At 38.7% G+C, this 15879-nt stretch overlaps 1 protein-coding gene across 4 annotated transcripts in view; it reads right to left on the bottom strand.

Moving 5' to 3' along the window:
* The window catches only part of ADK (adenosine kinase), a 577911-nt gene that overhangs the window by 547708 nt on the left and 14324 nt on the right, over nt 1-15879 (bottom strand). The window contains exon 1 of one of the 4 annotated variants that reach the window (XM_036928603.2): nt 1934-2222. The exons of the other annotated variants lie outside the window; for them this stretch is intronic. Coding sequence (XP_036784498.1) covers nt 1934-1947 — 14 coding nt within the window. The 5' untranslated portion in view covers nt 1948-2222. Of the gene's footprint in view, nt 1-1933; nt 2223-15879 lie in introns of those variants that run through there. 4 annotated transcript variants of the gene reach the window in all.

Here is a 15879-nt window from a genome sequence, read left to right as displayed (position 1 = left end):
ACAATCCTCACTGGGAACTGCCTGGTATATGCAGGATTACCAACTCATTCAATACTGTCCCAATATATACAGAGTTGCTTCAACCTCAGTAGTCTCCCTGACTACTCCTGAATCTAAGTTATCTAATGTCCTTGGAAGACTAGAGGAAAGTAGTTAACTCTCACAATACTTTACAACTTTTGTCCAAGAAACAGCTTTTTCAGGAAATGTACACTGTTTCTATACAAGCATCTGAAGAGTACTAGACCATGGATATCTGGATTCAGTTCCTAACTGTGATTTTGCACAAGGCACTCAAATTTTCTTGGTCTCAGTTTCTTCAGGTGCAAAATGTGTTAACTGGTTAGATAACATCTAAAAACATTTGTTTCAGTCTGGTCACTATAGTTCACTATCATGTAAAATGCAGACTAACATCTGAAGAAACAAGCATAAATGTAACTATTAACAGTTATGTAACCTTCCATAAGTCAGGTAAGGCTGGTGTCAACTTGAAATCAGTCTTAACACAACCATCATTCAACTACCTACATTTAAAAATGCACCCCCTTGTCACTTGCCAAGAAGCAAAAGCTTTAGATTTGGCTATTTCTCCACTGAAGAGTAGCAAAGAAGGCAATGGCCAATTAAAATTGAATCCACGTAAGAAGTTTAACATAGGGAGTATTAGACTCACACTCTTAATTAGCAGCAGGCTGTGATAATGGGAATGGAAGCAGCAGTGGGAAGAGGGGGGATTAACTTGGATTAAAGCATAATAGTAATTCACCCTAAAATACTGTTAGCATTAAAAATTGGACTTCTATGCCCCAATATAATTTACTATGAAAACTTACTATGAGTCTTCATGTTTCAGCACCTGAATTTCTCCTTCTGCATAACGAGGTAAGCACTCTGTTTCTACGTTAGTACAGAATTATGCAATTTAAGACATAGAAACTGTATCCAATTTCAATACAGTTGCATTTTACCAATTTACCTGAAGGTTAGGTTCTCAAGTCATCTCTTAAATACTGTGTAGCCAAAACCATCAATGAGAAACCGTTAAATCACCAGGATTTAGGCTGCTGGAAGCTCACAGACCAAAAATAAACTCATTTTATTCTCTTCACATGTATGCTGGGGCCTCCCTCTCACTGGGACAATGAAGGCCAAGGTCTACTTTAAAAAAGGCATTTCAGAACACTGGGTAAACAAGGCATTTTATCTTTTTTTATAAATAGTTGCATTGGCGTAGGATAAACAGTCAACACTACACGCAGCAAATGGACAGGCCCATTATCCTGCCGCCATTAACAAAGGAGAACCTTCAAAAACTCTGGAAAACCAACTGCGGGGGAAGTCTCCCGTTTGTTGCTTTCATTACGTAACCACTATCTTACAAAACTCAATTCACTTGTGAATATGAGATAAAAGTCGGTAAATGGATGGTGCCTTGGGGAACCAGAATACCAATTCCAGGAATAAGCAATCATTTTAGGGACAATTTCACAAGTTGGAAGCAATCTACCCTATTAGGGAAGGGCCAACTTTGCAGGTCTGCTCTCCGCCAACGAAGTTTCTGTCAGAAGGCATGACACGAGGGCACAGTCACACACGGTGCACGTCACACTTCCTCGGGCCCTAGGTCACCCCTGGAGGGAAAAGGTAGCTGCATTTTTTCCGAGAAATCCACTACTTCATGCCCTGGAATCCGAGCAAGGGTGACCTCGGCGGGGCGGCTACTCAGAGATCCGCCTTGTGCAACAGACCCAAAAACTTCTGAGGAAAGCAGAAATGAGCAAATGAAAAGTGCGGGCAGAACCTCCAACATGACGGGGACCGGTGGCCCTGGGAGGCTCCAGACCATCCGAGATTGGGCGACAGTTCGCGGGCAGCAGAGAAGCTAACGCCCGGCAAGCCAGCAGTTTAGGCTGCCACCCCCTGTCATTACCTGACGGACGTCATGGCTTCACCTTCCTGCACCACGCCAACAGCGCTCGCGTCTGATGCTCTGCGTCCGCCCTGGCAGCAGCTGCAGGTATCACAGCAATCGCTCCTCAGCTCTGGCTCTCAACGACTGAGCGCGTCCTCACACACCCGCTCGCGGGCGTCCCCGCCGAGCCGCCCTAGCGCGCTGATTGGCCGAGCTTCGCGAGCGCTCCGCCCCCGGCCGGCGGCCGCTGACCAGCCCGGGCACCGCCCGCAGGGGCGATGAGCTGGTGCGACTCGGGCCGGCGGCTCGCTGGCGCCCGGGCTAGTGAGCTGGCTAGCGGGCGCGGTGGCCATCTTGAGTCCTGGTAACAGCGTTCCCCGCGCTCCCGGCTTACGGGGCATGAGGTTGGATGCCCGCCTCAAAAATGGCCGCCGCGATTGGCGACCGGTTCATCTGACACATGGCCACGGTCTACCTCGGCAAGCTCAGGTCGCGTTAACAGGACTTGGGACAGGGACGTTGTCAGGATAGTCTACAGCGATGTGGTTTAACCACCTGCAAAACCCACCTGCAGAAGAAAAGCAGCAACCTCCTAGGAATCCTCAAGTCTGGGGAAAATCGGACGCGTGGCAGCATTAGTGTATGTTAAATTCGAATGGCAGCTTTTAAGAGTCAATGGCCGAGTCCAGTGGACCCCAAACGTTCTTGGACTTCAGAGACACTTAAAATAGTTTAGTATGTAGGTGTCCAGGGTTTACTGTAAACTTTGTGAATCAGAATCGAGAAGAGGGAGGCCCGGACATAGGTATTTTTAGCAAGTTCCCAGGTGATCCAGGTACACATAAAAAGGTTTAAAACCTCTGTGTCAAATTAGCCCACTCGCACTATACTGCTTACCGCACTTAACTGTCAATTTACCTTAACTTTTCTGAAAAGTGTGTAGCGCTCTGTACGAAACATCTAATAACATGGGGAAAAAACTGGAAGTACCCTAACTCCTGGTTGCAACCTTACAATTTAACAGGAATAGAGTTAAGAAACTGATTCAGAACCACTAAAAAAAAAAAGGTGAATTAATTCCAAATGCAGGGACAGAAGAGGGTTAAAAAAAAAACAGTAAACGCTTTATGACCTAGTTTTTGTTTCCTCTTCTTAGTATAATAATACTTTATTACTAACAGGCTACAACTTCCACTGGCATTCACTTACTGACCGTACAGGATCGTGATCAATACATAGGTCTGAAATCAGTTATATTAGAAACACAACCCAACATCGTATGATATTGAAATGTAGCTAATGTTACTGAAAGTACTTAATTTTCCATTTTATATTTTAATTAATTTAAAATTTAAAACCAAAGAAATGTAAAATATTTTTCTATTAAATACAATTTTGTTCTCATTGGACTATATTTCACCTTTTAACTGTTGAAAGTTTAGCCTCCAAATTGAGACACTGTAAATATAAAACACTGGATTTTTTTAGACTTAGTACAAAAACATTAAATATCTCAGTAATAATTTTTATATTGATTACATGTTGAAATATCTGCTATGTTGGGTTAATGTGTTGTTAAGATTAATGTAAACAGTTTCTTTTATTCATGTGGCAACTAGAAAGTTTTAGCTTACATGCATCTTGCATTATATTTCTACTGGACAGTGCTGTTCTACTGTCCAAGTTAGATTTGCTTCTTTTGTTACCTATCATTGCCCCTGTGACAGACCAATCATGTTCGCAAAATGAAATTAGTAGGGAGACCAGTTTATACAGACCTGTGGTTCCTTACCCTAGGTAGATAGAACATCAAATATTCTAAAACATCAAATATTCCAAAAGATCTCAAGTTTTATTCAAAAATGTTTCTTTAGCATTGTTATCTTTAATTTGGGAAATATCTCTCTGGAGTGAAGCCATGGACTATAAATCTGATGCATTTAGGCCCTGGGTAAAGGCTGTTAAAAACAGCTGTATTTGGCTGATTGAGACTTTGATCAAATGTTCACAAGCAGAATTAGTCAACTCTTACTCTGTATTAAACAGGATCTGAATCAGAGAAGCAACACCATAGCAATTTGAAGTGGTAGAGATACTACCAATTCAATGGGTTCCCTCCTCTGGATAAAACTGTTAATAGATAACCACATGAACTTAAGTCAAACCAGGAATAATCCTTAGAAAGGATTTCAGAACCTCAATGTAACTTTTAATATGGGATGTAATATGGTGCTTCTCAAACTTTAGTAAGCATACACATCATTTGAGGGATCTTTTTAAAATAAGGGTTTGACTCAGTAGGTCTCTGTGACCAAGATTTTACAATACATTATGTTCCCACATCTCACAATTGTGCAAGACAGATGTGATTTGGAACGCCTGCTTGGCTTCCTACTAACTAGATGACTTTGGGCTGGTTCTTAACCTATCTGTCCCTCAGTTTTTTCAGAGCACTGTGGAGATTAAAAATTAATTCTAGTGAAATGCCTAGTAAAGTGCTTGGCACATGGCGTGGTTACTTTGTTATTAACACACTAGTTAAAATTACATCTCTGGGCAACATGATAGGAAAGTTCACATGAACTTGGCCCTGTAAAAAATGAAATGAATTTTTGCTCATGCCTAAAATACTTTAAGTAACTCCCAAAGTAACTCCCACTTTGATTTTTAATAGTAAAGTTTTCTTAAACTAATTTTTGGTACCAAAACAACTAGATACGAAACTATGTTTTTAACAAATATACTAAATTCTATGTCATTAAGGGAAGACAAGGATCTATAATATTCAAATAAGTATTTAATCAAATTAAAACTGTATCCGTTTCAAAGATGAAAAACAAATTACTTTTGACAAGTCACACATGGCATCTAATAATCAAAACTTTACATGTTTTGTATGCATTATCAGTCAACACAACCTTTAAGAAGTTTATTCTTTTAACATTTAAGTACTAGTTCATTTCATCAGGTATAGACACAAAAATGTTATTTCAGCAAACAGGCTCGTATGATTGTTCTTTCAGAGTCAAATCACATAGGCACAAAAGTAAAGCCATGTTTTCCAGGTAAAGGCAGAAATTCTCTTTATTTTTTCTTTCCTCAACCTTTCATGCTCTTTTTTTTAATCTTTCTCCTACCCACTCTTTCTCAACACACGCGTGCACACACACACACACTGAGTTAGCTACTGAGTAACAAATACTTAAACTCTTTTGATCAGTTTTTTAAAGTAATTTATTTCAAACCCATTCTTTTCACTTCAGGGAAAAAGCAGTCAATTGAAATTATTAACCTTCATTAACCTCCTTAAAATTTAAATAGTTGCACCAATGTGTGTCAGAACAATTTGCTTTTGGGATATAGATAAGCAAATATTCCTTCTACTTTATCTTATCACATGGTAGTCTGCCACTATAAAAGCAAACTATTAACTCCAAACAGCTAAGTGCCTGTGAACACCGTAATACATATGTGGATTCATTCACCCTACTAATTTTTCAACAAATGCTTCAAGTCCAAAAATAATAGCAAAGTTCTCTTCAAACACAACCAGTTTATTGTTAAGGCTGAAATAAAACAAGCACTTTCATATACTGTTAATGGGAGTATAAATAAGTACAGGCATACCTCAGAGATATTATGGGTTTAGTTCCAGACCACTGCAATAAAGTATCACATAAAGTGAAACAAATGAATTTTTGGTCTTCCAGTGAATATAAAAGTTATGTTTACACTAAACTGTAGTTAAGTGTGCTATGACATTATGTCTCAAAAAAGTACACATTCAACTAAAAAACACTTTATTGTTAAAAATTGCTAACCATCATCTGAGTAAATTTCAGCAAGTCCTAATCACTGATCACAGATCACCATGAAAGATAAATTAATAATGAAAAAAGTTTGAAATATTCCAAGAATTATCAAAATGTACAGAGACACGAAGCAAGAAAATGCTGTTAGAAAAATGGCACCAATAGGCTTGCTCCACACAGGGTTGCCACAAACCTTCAATTTGTAAAACACAGTATCCGTAAAATGCAATAAAGCAAAGCACAATAAAATGAGGTATGCCTGTATGTTTCTAGAAAGCTTTTTGGCAATATGTGTTACCAACTCCATTTTTTAGGCAATTATGAATAAAATAGAACAATGTGAACAGAGACTTGTTTACCCATTCATTTCAGCATTAATAATAGCAAATATGTATTATATCCTACAAAACCAAAATTAGTGATGCTTAAGTAAATTACAGAAGACTGTTATAGAGCTATCGTAAAATGTTTCCATAGACTTTTTAAAGGACGTAGAAAAATGCTCATGATAGAATGTTAAATGATAAAAGCATAAAAAAAAGAATACAGAGTATGATCTTGACTGTATTTAAAAAAAAACACATGCCATATATGCACAGAAAAAAGATTGGAAAGAAACACACCAAAATGCCATTATTGGATTTTCTGGAAAGTGGGATTATGTGTAATTTTTACTTTCTTATTTATATTGATATATCTTATAAATGTTCTACTATATATATTAGCACAAAATTTTCTGTAATTATTATTAAATTTTAATTACCTTCCTGAAATTATTGAAAAATACAAAATCTACTCCCACCTTTTTTAAACTTGTGTTTTTTTTAAATCACAACCATCAAAACTACCCTTATTGTTAGAGGAATTAGGCTTATTTTATAAATGTCTCATCCTTACATGTGTAAAGATTCTTTAAGGCAGGAATAACAAATAAAATGTCTTTGTGATTTTCTTGGTTAATTTTAAATCTTAACCTGACAAAAGTTAAAAGCTTAAATACCAATTTTAGAGCTTTGCCTAGCCTCGAAACTGTCACAATAATGAATGTGGATTATCTTCCCCACATTTTATTTAAAAATACATCTCCTCTCTTCATATGAATTAAAATACTGACAGAATAATATTTTTAAAGCAATCTTTATCATACTCCATAAAGAGAAATTTCTTAAGACTTGTCTCCTTTAAAAAAAGTAGCATGCCATAGTGTAAAGTTCAGGAGCCTGGGACTAAGGAGAAAGTAATTCTAATCCTTAGTCCTACCAAAAAAACGTTATGCCCTTTGACCATCTGTTTCCTTATCTGAAACACAAAGGAGTTTATTATAGGTGACATTTCAGGTCCCTTCTGGTTCTTATTGAACAATGAAAGAAAAAAATATCTAATTGTTTCTCAATATAAATTGGGTTGTTTTTTAAAGGACTTACTGGTTTTTTTTAATGAAATAAAATGCATACAGTTTTATTTAGCTTTTATTATGGACAAGGTTATTCAAAGAAACATTACTAAATGTATTCATTCTTCTCCCCAAAAGACATTATAAGAGGTATACTCATTTTACTTGGGTTACTATTATCTGTAGATTCTTAATTTCACTTTAACATTACATATTCAAACAGAATAAAATCTTTAAATAAAACCTGACTACTTCCCAGGAGAATTTGAAGAATATGACATTTGATTGACTGAACTTTATTTAGTAAGCATTCTTAGCAAAACTTCTTACCAGGAACACCCACACAAAGCTTCATTTCCAGTGAACTACAAATCTCTGAAACTGAAATAAAACCTCTAAACTAAAAGTACAGGATAACAGTGTTTCCCAATTATTTATGCTTTCAAAAACATTTTTAATCTATTCAATTGAATTATCACTATCATTCCATAAAAGGGAATTTTATAAATGTACGAAGCACATCACAGAATAAAGAATAGCCCTTCCCAAAGTATTCTTGGTAAACTTATTAAGCGTATTTTTTTGTTTCATTAATATACACTTACATGAGCAATATTGTGGTTACTAGAGTCCTCCATTATCAAGTCCCCACCACATACCCCATTACAGTCACTGTCCATCAGCATAAGATAAAATAAAGTCACTACTTGTCTTCTCTGTGCTATACTGCCTTCCCCACGTCCCCAGCCCCACTACATTATGTGTCCTAATCGTAATGCCCCTTATTCCCCTTCTCCCTCCTTTCCCATCCACCCACCCCAGTGCCTTTCCCTTCGGTAATTGTTAGTACATTCTTGGATTCTGTGTCTGCTGCTGTTTGGTTCCTTCAGTCTTTGCTTTGTTCTTACACTCCACAGATGAGTGAAATCATTTGATACTTGTTTTTTCCACCTGGCTTATTTCACTGAGCACAATACCCTCTAGCTCCATCCATGTTGTTGCAAATGCTAGGGTTTGTTTTCTTATGGCTGAATAATATTCCATTGTGTATATGTACCACACCTTCTTTATCCACTCATCTACTGATGGACACTTAGGTTGCTTCCATTTCTTGGCTATTGTTAATAGTGCTGCAATAAACATAGGGCTACATATGTCTTTTTCAAACTGAGCTGCTGCATTCTTAGGATAAATTCCTAGGAGTGGAATTCATGGGTCTAATGGTATTTCTATTTTGAGCTTTTTTGAGGAACCTCCATACTGCTTTCCACAATGGTTGAACTAATTTACATTCCCACCAGCAGTGCAGGAGGGTTCCCCTTTCTCCACAACCTCGCCAAAATTTGTTGTTGTTTGTTTTTTAGATGGTGGCACTTCTAACTGGTGTGAGGTGATACCTCATTGTGGTTTTAATTTGCATTTCTCTGATGATTAGGGATATGGAGCATCTTTTCATGTGCTTGTTGGCCATCTGAATTTCTTCTTTGCAGAAGTGTCTGTTCAGATCCTCTGCCCATTTTTGAATTGGGTTATTTGCTTTTTGTTTGTTGAGGTGCGTGAGCTCTTTATATATTTTGGATGTCAACCCCTTATCGGATATGTCATTTATGAATATAATCTCCCATATTATAGAATGGCTTTTTGTTCTACTGATGGTGTCCTTTGCTGTAGAGAAGCTTTTCAGCTTGAAACAGTCCCACTTGTTCATTTTTGCTTTTGTTACCCTTGCCCATGGATATATGTTCATGAAGAAGTTGCTCATGTTGATATCCAAGAGAGTTTTGCCTATGTTTTCTTCTAAGAGTTTTATGCTTTCATGACTTACATTCAGGTCTTTGATCCATTTCGAGTTTACTTTTGTATATGGAGTTAGGCAGTAATCCAGTTTCATTCTCTTATATGTAGCTGTCCAGTTTTCCAACGCCAGCTGTTGAAGAGACTGTCATTTCCCCACTGTATATCCATGGCTCCTTTATTGTATATTAATTGACCATATATGCTTGGGTTAATATCTGGATTCTCTATTCTGTTCCACTGGTCTATGGATCTGTTCTTGTGCCAGTACCAAATTGTCTTGATACTGTGGCTTTGTATAGAGCTTGAAGTTGGGAAGCGAGATACTCCCTGCTTTATTCTTCCTTCTCAAGATTGCTTTGGCTATTTGTGGCCTTTTGTGGTTCCATATGAATTTTAGGACAATTTGTTCATTTGTTGAAGAATGCTGTCGGTGTTTTGATAGGGACTGCATTGAACCTGTAGATTGCTTTAGGCAGAATGGCCATTTTGACAATATTAATTCTTCCTAGCCAAGAGCATGTGATGAATTTCCATTTATTAGTGTTCTCTTTAATTTCTCCTAAGAATGTCTTGTAGTTTTCAGGGTATAGGTCTTTCACATCCTTGGTTAGGTTTATTCCTAGGTATTTTATTCTTTTTGATGCAATTGTGAATGGAATTGTTTTCCTGATTTCTCTTTCTGATAGTTTATCATTAGTGTATAGGAATACAACAGATTTCTGTATATTAATTTTGTATCCTGCAACTTTGCTGAATTGTGATATTAGTTCTAGTAGTTTTGGAGTGGATTCTTTAGGGTTTTTTATGTACAATATCATGTCATCTGCAAACAGGGACAGTTTAACCTCTTTCTTACCAGTCTGGATGCCTTTTATTTCTTTGTGTTGTCTGACTGCCACGGCTGGGACCTGCAGTACTATGTTGAATAAAAGTGGGGAGAGTGGGCATCCTTGTCCTGTTCCCTATCTTAGGGGAAAATATTTCAGCTTCTCGCTGTTCAGTATAATGTTGGCTGTGGGTTTTTCATATATGGCCTTTATTATGTTGAGGTACTTGCCCTCTATACCCATTTTGTTGAGAGTTTTTATCATGAATTTTGTCAAACGCTTTTTCAACATCTGTGGAGATGATCATGTGGTTTTTATCCTTCTTTTTGTTTATGTGGTGGATGATGTTGATGGATTTTCTAATGTTGTACCATCCTTGTATCCCTGGGATGAATCCAACTTGATCATGGTGTATGATCCTCTTGATGTATTTTTGAATTTGGTTTGCTAATATTTTGTTGAGTATTTTTGCATCTACATTCATCAGGAATATTGGTCTGTAGCTTTCTTTTTTGGTGGGGTCTTTGCCTGGTTTTGGCATTAGGGTGATGTTGGCTTCATAGAATGAGTTTGGGAGTATTCCTTCCTCTTCTGTTTTTTGGAAAACTTTAAGGAGAATGGGTATTATGTCTTCTCTGTATGTCTGATAAAATTCTGAGGTAAATCCATCTGGCCTGGGGGTTTTGTTCTTGGGTAGTTTTTTGATTACTGATTCAATTTCGTTGCTGGTAATTGGTCTGTTTAGATATTCTGTTTTTTCCTTTGTCAGTCTTGGAAGGTTGTATTTTTCTAGAAAGTTGTCCATTTCTTCTAGGTTATCCAGTTTGTTAGCACATAGATTTTCATAGTTTTCTCTAGTAATTCTTTGTATTTCTGTGGTGTCCATCATGATTTTTCCTTTCTCATTTCTGATTCTGTTTAAGTGTGTAGATTCTCTTTTTTTCTTAAAAAGTCTGGCTAGGGGTTTATCTATTTTGTTTATTTTCTCAAAGAACCAGCTCTTGGTTTCATTGTTTTTTTTCTATTGTTTTATTATTCTCAATTTTATTTATTTCTTCTCTGATCTTCATTGTATCCCTCCTTCTGCTCACTTTGGGTCTCATTTGTTCTTCTTTTTCCAGTTTCAATAATTGTGAATTTAGACTATTCATTTGGGATTGCTCTTCCTTCTTTAAATAGGCCTGGATTGCAGTATACTTTCCTCTTAGAACTGCCTTCACTGCATCCCACAGAAGTTGGGGTGTTGTGCTGTTGTTTTCATTTGTCTCCATATATTGCTTGATCTGTTTTAATTTGGTCATTGGCCCATTGATTATTTAGGAGCATGTTGTTGAGCCTCCATGTGTTTGTGAGCCTTTTTGTTTTCTTTGTACAATTTATTTCTAGTTTTATACCTTTGTGATCTGAGAAGTTGGCTGGTAGTATTTCAATCATTTTGAATTTACTGAGGCTCTTTTTGTGACCTAGTATGTGGTCTATTCTGGAAAATGTTCCATGTGCACTTGAGAAGAATGTGTATCCTGTTGCTTTTGGGTGTAGAGTTCTGTAGAGGTCCATTAGGTCCATCTGTTCTAATGTGTGTTCGGTGCCTCTGTGTCCTTACTTATTTTCTGCCTGGTGGATCTGTCCTTTGGAGTGAGTGTTCTGTTGAAGTCACCTAGAGTGAATGCATTGCATTCTATTTCCTCCTTTAATTCTGTTAGTATTTGTTTCACATACATAGGTGCTCCTGTGTTGGGTGCATAGATATTTATAATGGTTATATCCTCTTGTTGGACTGACCCCTTTATCATTATGTAATGTCCTTCTTTTGTCTCTTGTGACTTTCTTTGTTTTGAAGTCTATTTTGTCTGATACAAGTACTGTAACACCTGCTTTTTTCTCCCTATTGTTTGCATGAAATATCTTTTTCCATTCCTTCACTTTTAGTCTGTATATGTCTTTGGGATTGAGCTGAGTCTCTTGTAGGGACCATATAGATGGGTCTTGCTTTTTTGTCCATTCTATTACTCTGTGTCTTTTGATTGGTGCATTCAGTCCATTTACATTTAGGGTGATTATCTATAGACATGTACTTATTGCCACTGCAGGCTGTGGATTCATGGTTACCAAAGGTTCAAGGGCAGCTTCTTTACTATCTAACCATCTAACTTAACTCACTTATTACGCTATAATATACACAGTCTGATGATTCTTTATTTCTCTCCCTTCTTTTTCTTCCTCCTCCACTCTTTATATGTTAGGTGTTTTATTCTGTTTACTCTGTGTGTTTCCCTTGAACTGATTTTGTGGATAGCTTATTTTGCCTTTAGTTAATATTTGGTTGGTCTACTTTCTTTGCTGTAGTTTTATATTCTCTGGTGACAGCTATTTAGCCTTAGGAGTGCTCCCATCTAGAGCAGTCCCTTTAAAATACATTGTAGAGATGGTTTGTGGGAGGTAAAGTCCCTCAACTTTTGCTTGTCTGGGAATGGCTTAATTCCTCCTTCAAATTTAAATGATAATCCTGCTGGATACACTATTCATGGTTTGAGGCCCTTCTTTTGATTGCATTGACTATATCATGCTATTCCCTTCTGGCCTGTAAGGTTTCTGCTGAGAAGTCTGATGATAGCCTGATGGGTTTTCCTTTGTAGGTGATCTTTTTTCTCTCTCTGGCTGCTTTTAATACTCTGTCCTTGTCTTTGACCTTTGCTATTTTAATTATTATATGTCTTGGTGTTGTCCTCCTTGGGTCCCTTGTGTTGGGAGATCTGTGGGCTTCCATGATGTGAGAGACTATTTTCTCCCCCAGATTGGAGGAGTTTTCAGCAATTATTTCTTCAAAGACACTTTCTATCCCTTTTACTCTCTTCTTCTTCTGGTACCCCTATAATGCAAATATTGTTCTGTTTGGATTCATCACACAGTTCTCTTAATATTCTTTCATTCCTAGAGATCCTCTCTCTGCCTCAGCTTCTCTGTATTCCTGTTGTCTGATTTCTATACCATTAACAGTCTCTTCTACCTCATCCAGTCTGCTCTTAAATCCTTCCATTGTTTGTTTCATTTCTGTTATCTCCCTCCTCAATTTATCCCTTAGCTCTTGAATATTTCTCTGTAGCTCCATCAGCATGCTTATGACTTTTATTTTGAATTCTTTTTCAGGAAGATTGGAGATTTCAGTTTCACCAAGCCTTCTGTCTTGTGTTTGAGGGATTCTGAACTGCACAAGGTTCTTCTGCCTTTTCGTGGCAATGGGAGTGTTCACCAGCAAGTGGCGCATGTGTCAGCTGGGAGAACAAAGTCCCTTCCTGCTTGCTGGTCCCCTTCCCTGTCTCCACTGTCTGTGCCAGTTAACTGGAAACAGGGAGCAGCCTCTGAGTTAATCCCCTGAGCTGCCACGCTAGGGCAATAGCAGGGGTCGCAGGCAGTAGGGCGTGTTCTGCCCCAAGAGCAAAGCCGCTTTTTGCCTCCTGGTCTCCACACCCGTCTCTGCTGTCTGTGCCAGTCACCGCACCCAGGGAGCAGCCTCTGGGTTGATCCCCTGACCTGCCACGGGCGAGGCGTCCCTCAGGATGACCTAGGGCACTGGCGGGGGTCACAGGCAAGTGGCACGTGTTCTGCCACAAGAACAGAGCCCCTTCGTGCCTTCCGAACTCTGCGCCTGTCTTCACTGTCTGCACTGTTCCACTGCACACAGGAACAGCCTCTGGTTAATCCCCAGAGCTGCTGTGGGCAGGGTGGCCCTGGCAATGGCCTAGGGAACTGGCAGGGTTCGCAGGCAAGCACCATGTGTTCTGCCACAAGAACAAACCCCTTTGTTCCTCCTAGACTCAGTGCCGGTCTCCGCTGTCTGTGCCGGTCAACTGCATGCAAGGACCAGCCTTTGGGTCTGGCCCAGTTATCTGCGCACAGGGAGAAGCCTCTGTGCCAAGGTGTGTGATTGCTGTAGGGAGGGCTGCTCCCTGGCTGTTCCGCAGCAATGGCGGGTCAGCCAGTTTGCTTGGAGTGCCAGTGGAGGTGAAGGAATGGCAGGCTGCCTATCACCATGAGAGACTTTAGAGCTGCGTTGCCACCCAGGAGTTTAGGGTGCCTGGAGTTCCTTAAAGTTCCCAGCCTGCTGGGCTGAGTGTGCTAGGACGATTTTGTTCACCTGTTAAACCCTTGTCCCTTTAAGACTTTTAAAGTGCCCACTTTTCTTTTGTCCCAGGGCAGCTGGCTGTGGGAACCTGTTCACAGTCTCAATCTTGGACCTTGCTTTTCGGCTCCTCCAGTATCCAGTGCACCATGCAATGTATGTCTTTGCTCCCAGGGCAGATCACCAGGGCTGGTTATTTAGCAGTCCTGTGCTTCCACCCACTCTCCACTCTGATTGCCTTCCTCTCGCTGGTGAGCTGGGGTGGGGGGAGTGCTTGGGTACTGCCAGGTCACGGCTTTGTATCCTACCCTTTTCTGTGAGATGTTGGGCTCTCGCAGATGTAGCTTGGATCATGTACAGTATCTTCTGGTCACTCTTTTAGGATAGTTTTATTTGCTGTATTTTCAAAATATATATGGTTTGGGGAGGAGATTTCCACCACACTACTCACGCTGCCAAATTGAGAATCCAAGAAGTGTATTTTCTATATAAAAGATTTTTCCTATTTTTATTTCACCACAGATCTGATCTATGGTACGTCACAATTTTTTAGGAAATCATTCATTCATTAACTTGATACGTATTTACTGAGCATCTACTCTACTGCTCAAGACAATTCAACTACTATTCAGCAAAAATCAAGATCATGTACTGCCCTTATGGAACTTATATTCTAGTTAGGGGAGGAGTAATCAAATAAATAAGAACATTAGATGATCATAAGTGCAGTGCAAAGAATTAAAACTAGCAGATAACATAGAGAAAGGCTCCTTTAGACTGGGTAGTCTAGGAAGGCCTACAGCAGGAGGGAAATGAGTGACAAGGAAAAGCCAAGTGAAGGAAGTGCGTTCCAGACAGACAGCACTGAAGTGATAACTGAAAGGCCAAGGTGAAAAAAAGACGAGGGAGGGAACAAAGGTTTACGGACAGTGCAAGAAACAAATCACCTTAGATTTTTTGAGGCTAATCAGTTTTGATTTTTTTATACTTATGACAGGAAGCCAGTGTTACTAAGTTTACACAGAGGAATGGCATGATCTGATTTTGTTCTAAAAGATCACCCTGGTTAGAGTATAAAGAATGGACTATAAGAGCATGAAAGCAGAAACAACAAATTAGAAGCCTATTATAGTATTATGAATGAGAAATAATAGTGGTGAACATATTACTAGATGGGCATTTTGAAGACTTTCTGGCAGGCTAGTGGGGAGGGAGAGCTGAGGAAAAGAAAGTAATTAAGAGCAACTAGATTTTGGACTAATTTGGATAAATGTGGACTAAATTGGGTAAATGGTGCTACTGTTTACTGAAATAAATGGAAAAGGCAAGAGATAAGCTCAGAAGACTGGCATTCTGGGAAAGGTTAGGGGTGGAGACAGAGACTTGGGAAACAGATTATTCTGGTCTTTCTTACTCCATAGTCCCTACTGTTTTCTATTGATTGACTAAAAATAAATGTCCAGAATTATATATGCAGTTTCATTTGAACAGCACCCTAAAAGAGGAACCAACCATTCTACTTTAGCAGTCAGCTGCTACCAGCCACAGGTTATGTATAGGTAAAAATTACTGCATACTTAATATGTGCTGTACACTAACACTCTATAAACTTTCAAGAACTAACCCATATTATCTCCCAAATATCAGAAGTAATTTTATTATCATCATTTTACTGATGAATAAATTAAAGTTCAAAGAGGTTAAATAACTTTTCCAAAGTTACACATCACAGTACAGAAATCCAAACTCTGGTAGTCTGACTCCAGAACTAGAGCTAATTACTATGCTTACTGTCACTAGAGTAAACCCAGAATAGTCTGACATAAATCAAAAACTTAATAAATATGCAAATTTCAGAATACCATACTAAGATTTCACCCTTAAGATGCAGTAATCCAGGGGCAGCTCTCTGATTAGCTGGAGCACTGTATATAAAATATGTTTAGAAACTGCTTCTTTTATTTCCAGATATGCTTAAATAGATTAAATCTGAGCAGCCAATGAATCTTCCATTT

The sequence above is a fragment of the Manis pentadactyla genome, chromosome 8, assembly GCF_030020395.1.
Source record: "Manis pentadactyla isolate mManPen7 chromosome 8, mManPen7.hap1, whole genome shotgun sequence".
NCBI classification, from domain to species: Eukaryota; Metazoa; Chordata; class Mammalia; order Pholidota; family Manidae; genus Manis; species Manis pentadactyla.
The sequence above is the reverse complement of the archived record's forward strand: the minus strand, read 5'-3'. Positions and strand labels throughout refer to the sequence as shown.